Source organism: Tachysurus fulvidraco, chromosome 7, assembly GCF_022655615.1.
Source record: "Tachysurus fulvidraco isolate hzauxx_2018 chromosome 7, HZAU_PFXX_2.0, whole genome shotgun sequence".
Taxonomy (NCBI): Eukaryota; Metazoa; Chordata; class Actinopteri; order Siluriformes; family Bagridae; genus Tachysurus; species Tachysurus fulvidraco.
In genome coordinates this window covers 15,193,655-15,199,873 of record NC_062524.1, presented here as the reverse complement: position 1 = coordinate 15,199,873, position 6,219 = coordinate 15,193,655, and the positions used below count along the sequence as shown (strand labels likewise).

The window sequence follows — 6,219 nt, the reverse complement described above, 5'->3', positions numbered from 1 at the left end:
CAGAAATGGGTGTGTCTTCTCAATATGCGGCAGATTCTGCTAATGCGCATGTCTGACATTAGCAGAAAGGGGCGTGTCTTGTCAACATGTGGTAGAGAGAGTGTTCAGTGCGCATGTGTGACATTAGCAGAAAGCGATTGAAACATAAACATGGCGGATAAAAACGAAATGCGAAGAAAGGCTTATGATAAGGCAAGAAGCAGGACCCGTGTTAATACAGGATCAGTTTTCCAGCGCTGGAGAGAACTGAACGTCTTCTGTGTGAAACGGAGCTAAACCTTTCATGGTGCAACACACAGTAATACAAAAACACATTTGTATTACCATAAAATTACTCATTGTGTTCATTTATTAATAAAAATTTCCCCCCAGGGTTACGTATATATGTGTGGGGCAGAGCTATCAAAACAGGGGTGACACCCATTTGGTTTAAGGGCTTGTTTGTTTTGGTGAATTCAAATGTCAACATTAGCTTTCAAACATCGTGCATCCCACCTTTAAGCTTCATGCAGCTGAAATCTCTCAGATGTGCAGCTCTGCATGTTTGCAGACATCCTGCAGGTTTCTGTGGTTTATTGCTCTTCATGGTATCACTGTCCTGGCTGCAGAAGCTGGACACAAACAACATAGTGCCACTGGATGAAGGCAAGTAGGATCTGATCATCTGAGACGAGACTGAAGATTCCAAATCCTGCAGTTCTGTGTGTAAACTGGTGTAGTGACCTTCAGTTAGTGAACATAGATAAATAAAGCAGTGCATCTCTGTAACTGTCTGAAACCCTGAAAGTGTTTGTGCTACAAGACAGGAAAACCACAGCGAAGCTCTGCACACACACACACACACACACACACACACACAGACACACCCATCACACAGACACACACACTCCACTACATACACACAAATAGACACACCCATCACACACACACACACACACACACACACACACACACACACACACACACACACACACACACACTCCACCTCACACAGACACACACACCCATCACACAAACACACACATGCACACACACACTCCACACACACACTCACACACACACAACAGGCACACTATGCAGATTGCGTATTTAGAGCGGTCCAAAGTGATGGAACTAATCTGAGTTCAATATTTTGATTAAAGTGAGTACACACTTCCTTCCTCAGTCAGGACATGACAGGGTTTGCTGTGGTCCAACAAACCCTGCGCTAGTCCACCAGCACCACCACTGAGCAGCTACAGTAAACAGCAGAAGGTCTTTATGCTCCCTGAGGAATCCACATCTATTGCTTTCGGTGTTCATAAAAACCCTCTTTATTCCTGAAGAAGCTCAAACAGAAGATCAGATGCTCTCCTACACTGACTCTGACAGGAGATCCAGAAATGATCTCACTAGTAATTAGTAGAAGAATAATTAAAATAATATAAAGTGAAGAGACGTAAGTTCAGTCTGTCTGAAACAGGAAACCCTCACCGAGGCCCTGCACCTCAGGCGGCACTTTGTTTCCTTCACTCACTGACATCAGACCTGCTGTAGCTTCAATCCTCAGTCACTCAGAGAAGAACAACGTACAGAAACATGACCCTATGAGTGATGATGGATTTGATCAAAACATAATTATCTACAATTTCTAAAAATATTCTGCTGACAGTCACAAATCTGACGTGACGATCACGTTCTTTTTTCTCCGAAATGACCCATTTATACTGGTGATGTGGCTTTTTGTTTTCAGTGGAAAAAGTGTCTTAGCCACAATACTGAATTCACGACCCCCAAGGTGACAAAAAATGTTCCACTGGCTCTGACCAATCGTGTTATAGATTCTATCAACATCAAAGTCTTCTTTTTGAAACAGTAAACATTACAGTTTAACCGCAACCAATCAGCAGCTAGATAGCAGGCGATATTTTCCACTGACGTGGACCAATCAGATTAAAGAGCATGAAAGAGCTTCAGCAGCACGAGCCGCTCAGCACCAGAGTCTGAGATGGAGACATCAAGAGTCGCTCTCATCGCTCTCGTGTGTAAGTCAAGTCTCACTTCAACACACTTTATTTAAAAAGTGTGTGTTGAATCTCACTGCTGACTTCTGGATTTACTGTAAAGTCTGATGTTGTGTAGGTGTGTGAGGTTGCGTAGAAGTTTGTACACCTCCTCAGTGGAGTATAAAGTCTGATGTTGTGTTGCAGGTGTTCTGTTCTTCAGTCAGAAGAGGATCTCTGGAGCAGAAGTGGAGATGAGAGTCAGACCAGGAGACGACGTCACTCTCTACTGTGACTGTGTTTGGAGAGATGGATTTTATCCGGTGTGGTTTAAAAACTGCTCAGAAAAAGATCATACTCCTGTTATCATCTCTAGTTACAAAGTGATTCATGGTGATTTTCCACGTTATTCGATTCTGTTGAACGTTTCCAGCAACACTCAAAATCTGCTGATTAAAAACATCACAGAATCAGATCAGGGCCTGTACTACTGCGCTCTGAGTGAGAAGAAGGTTACAGACAATGAAAAAGGTCCAATACAGAGCACTGACGTTTATCACTATGGAAACAGATCAACTCGACTCTTTGTACTCGGTAAGATCTTCTAATGATTCTTCATTTTTTTCTGTTTGCTGATTATCTCTGTAAAACTGAACAATATTCATAATCTGTTTGTGTGTGCGTGTTCCTCAGCAGAACCCTGTCACAGTCTATCAGAGGAGAGTGTAAGCTGTGTAAGCTGGAGTCAGGTTTTCAGTGTGTGTGTTGTGTGTGTTCTCCTCTCCTCACTCCTCTCCTCCATCTGTGTGTACTGCGTCTGCACAAACACCACTAAAGGTACTCACACACTCACTCTCCTCTCTAAAACTAAATCAGCACTGAACACAGGAAGTACGTCTTCTCTTCGCCATCCAGGAGGCGTCTCTACTCACCTGTCAGTCATTTTGTCCTGAGTCATAGGGGCGTGGCTTTAGACAGACTGATTTAAATAATCTTTGTAGTGTCGCTACTTTAAGATGTCATTCTTTCATTCACAGCGAGAATCAAAGCTGATCTGACAGGAAGTGACAAAAGGACGACTCTGAGACGTGAAGAGGTCGGAGATGATGAGGTTTGTTACGCCTCACTGGACATCCAGAAGCTCGAGAGGAAGAAGATGAAGAGGAAGAAAAGAATTCAGCACTCTGATTTCAGCACATACTCAGAGGTCAGAACTGAGAGAACTGAGAGATTCTGAGGAGGCGTTAATGAATTCTGAACTTCCTGTTACATCACAGTGTTTTATTCTGATCAACTGTTTTTACTTCCTATATGACTTTCATCCTAATGAGAGTAATTAATTTGAGATTCTTGCTGCATGTGCTTTATGGTTTTATTACTGATGTCTGATTCATTCTTATTCTTTGTATTATATACTGAACTAAATTAAAATGTTGAAGTGAGATTTATATCAACGTCTGTAATGTATTTCAGAATATGCTGATAAATAAAAAAAATATGAAACATTATATTATCTTTTCTATTTTCAGTTTTTCTGGCCATGTTTCTATTTTATGTTTATAACTTTTTAAGAGCCGAACACAAACACAAATCACACCTCTGTCATGTTTTGGTCTAGATTTGGCATTTTCTTTACAGCTAAGCTTATGGTAAAGTTCTCTGGACCTCTCTGCGACGTGTGTGCAGTCGTTACTGTCCGAGTGCAGGACCTGGTCAGGGCTTCATCTCATCCAGCATTGTTCTGCAGAATGTCAGTAGTGCTGTGAGATTTCAGGACGATTGATCTCCTGGAAGGTTGCAGGGTTGTTGTGAAAAATCTTAGTAAAAATAATTAAGGTATTATTCCTTACAATACTATAACCAAAGTATTAAGCCTTGCAAAATATTGCAATTGGTGTCATAGGACATACAGTATGTAGGCGATGTTGTAGGCCAGATGTAAACAAGAAAAGAAGTTTACTGTAATCATAAACTTAGTAAAAGTATCCAGAATCAGTGCTGTCAGGCCTAGTCAGTCTGAGCTCTCTGATCAACAATGTGTGAGGAAGTGAATAGCAAATATTCAGCTGAAACAGGCCTCATGAAGGGAGTAGTGTGAGACAGCTGTATCAGGTGACCAGCTGGACAGACCTGCTGAATCTGAGATTGAGAGTCTAAGGGGAACAAAATTGTGAAAAATGTTGTTGTGCTGTTGTTATGCTGTTGTGAAAAATCCCAGAACCCAGCAGTAAAAAACAGAGAGACATGCCTTAAGGCGATTATGATTGGAGTCATAAGACACATGGGGATAAACCCCAGATGTTGTAATAATCTTATGGTAATATATAATATATAATAATATATAACTAGAGAATAAAATAACCAAATAACCACACTTGAGTCAGAGGGTGGATAGAAGGTGATTTATTATTATTATTAAGGTGTTTTTATTAGGCCTTAGTAAAGGGGAGTAGTAGGAGTGTAATCTGGAGATCCAGGAGTGTAATCTGGAGATTCAGGAGTGTAATCTGGAGACGCAGGGTTAGAATCAGAGGGAGAAGATGGAAAGGTGGGAGAGAGGGGACGAACATAGGCATAAGGAGGGGGGGAGCCGGGAGTTCCAGGCTCACGGGTGCAAGGGTGAGCATGAGGACAGCCATCAGTTTGAGATCCCCTGTCCACGAGGTTTACCAGAGTGGTTTGAGAGGAGGACATGAGAACAGGAGGATTTCTCATAATAGGGGATGGCAGATAAGCATGCGCAGGCAGTTCAGGAGAAATGAGCTGTTCCAGAAGCGTAGTGAGCTCAGAGATGATATGACGCAGTTGGAAGCGGCGATAGCCGGCCATGGGGTCAGCAGGCGCAGGTCTTGGATAGGGAGAAGGACGAGGGTCCCGGCGGGTGTAGCCAGGCTGAATTGACCGACCTGGAGGTGAAGGATCTAAGGAGAGAAAAGAGTAACTGACTTAGTAGAGATAGAGGAAATGAAGCTTGAGATATGTATATGTTAGCAAGCCCAGCCAGGGGATAAAAAGACAGGCTGAGATCATAAACAATTAACAGGCTTGAGAAGTTAAAGAACTCCACTTGTACACAAGCAATATTACAGCAGCAATAGCTTAACAATAGTAATGTTATAGAATGACGAATAGGTAAGAGCCTTTTTACATAATATCATGTGACATAAAATAGACTCATAGAGTGAATATAATCAGAAAACATCATATACAGGAGAAGATAGCAAAAGGGAAACTTACTCATTTTAGTTGAATGCAGGTTTACTCCTCAGGGCAGATGTCTGTCGTAAAAGACTCAGAAGCAAATGGCAAATGTAACTTTGACGAGGGAATGGAGCCCCTTTTTGTGCACATTTGTAATAACAAATGTAAACTTGTTATGAAAAATGGGAAAGACAGTGGTTCTCAGACCTTGGCCCATAGCGATAACATGTTAGGTAGAATGGAAAAAACCATTGTTCCCAGACCGTAGCTCATGAATTGTTATGGAAAATGAAGAAGACCATGGGTCTCAGACCTTGGCCCATAGCGAAAACATGTTAGGTAGAATGGAAAAAAAACAGGGGGCCACAGTCCTAGGCCCTGAGAACTAAAGGAAGGAAAATCCATAAATGGGCATATGGGTGAAAGGTAATGGGAAATCAGGGGAAATTGGGTCCGGGTGTTTAGAGAACATAGTGGGTAATGCCGATAAAAACAGGTGATATGGCACCTGGGACTCCAAAAAATAGTGGGAAACGAAGCGGGGGCGAGGAGTGTTAGGATATATATATATCCGGGGCGAGCGGGCCAGTTGGGGGTTGTTTTTATTTTCGCAAGGACGTCGCGAGAGTTTTTGTTTCTTTCTTGATTGATTTGGCATGACATGCCCTTATGGGTTTTAATTTGTTACTTTGAATTTGGTAATTTGTTACTTTTAATTTGGCAATAATTTGTTACTATTAAATTTGGCAATTTGATACTTTGAATTTGGCAACTACAATTTGTTGGCTGATTGACCACAATAAAGAAGTTTGCTCATTCTCATCCAGGCCTGAGGAGTTTTCTCAGTTTCTTTTGTAGTAATTATAGAGTTAACAGTGAAATTTAACTAAAAGCCTAAGAGAAGAGGACACCCTGTGATGTGTCGACTTGGAGACCGGCTCTGAGTTCCGACATATCTAATGGCACCCCAGATGGGACTTCAAAGGGGCTAGCTTGACCTGTGTCCGGGACCAGGACCACTCTCTCTGAAGGGTCA

At 42.0% G+C, this 6,219-nt stretch overlaps 2 protein-coding genes across 3 annotated transcripts; one reads left to right on the top strand and one right to left on the bottom strand.

Annotated features, from left to right (window-relative positions):
• The first annotated feature begins 1,869 nt into the window (after positions 1–1,869).
• Positions 1,870–3,490, top strand: LOC113635524. 2 transcript variants are annotated; one of them, XM_027135021.2, is made up of 4 exons: positions 1,870–2,024; positions 2,190–2,576; positions 2,679–2,819; positions 3,020–3,490. In XM_027135021.2, exons 1-4 carry the CDS (start codon positions 1,988–1,990, stop codon positions 3,217–3,219), a joined length of 765 nt encoding a protein of 254 aa, XP_026990822.1. In that variant the 5' UTR covers positions 1,870–1,987; the 3' UTR covers positions 3,220–3,490. The 2 variants fall into 2 exon arrangements, with proteins under 2 accessions (XP_026990822.1, XP_026990821.1); XM_027135020.2 differs by having other exon boundaries at positions 2,676–2,819.
• An 879-nt stretch (positions 3,491–4,369) lies between these two features.
• On the bottom strand, positions 4,370–5,864 carry LOC113635437 (DNA-directed RNA polymerase II subunit RPB1-like). The gene is made up of 2 exons (XM_027134851.2): positions 5,220–5,864; positions 4,370–4,903 (listed from the first exon to the last, which is right to left on the bottom strand). Exons 1-2 carry the CDS (start codon positions 5,221–5,223, stop codon positions 4,419–4,421), a joined length of 489 nt encoding a protein of 162 aa, XP_026990652.1. The 5' UTR covers positions 5,224–5,864; the 3' UTR covers positions 4,370–4,418.
• Between the last annotated feature and the right edge of the window lie 355 nt (positions 5,865–6,219).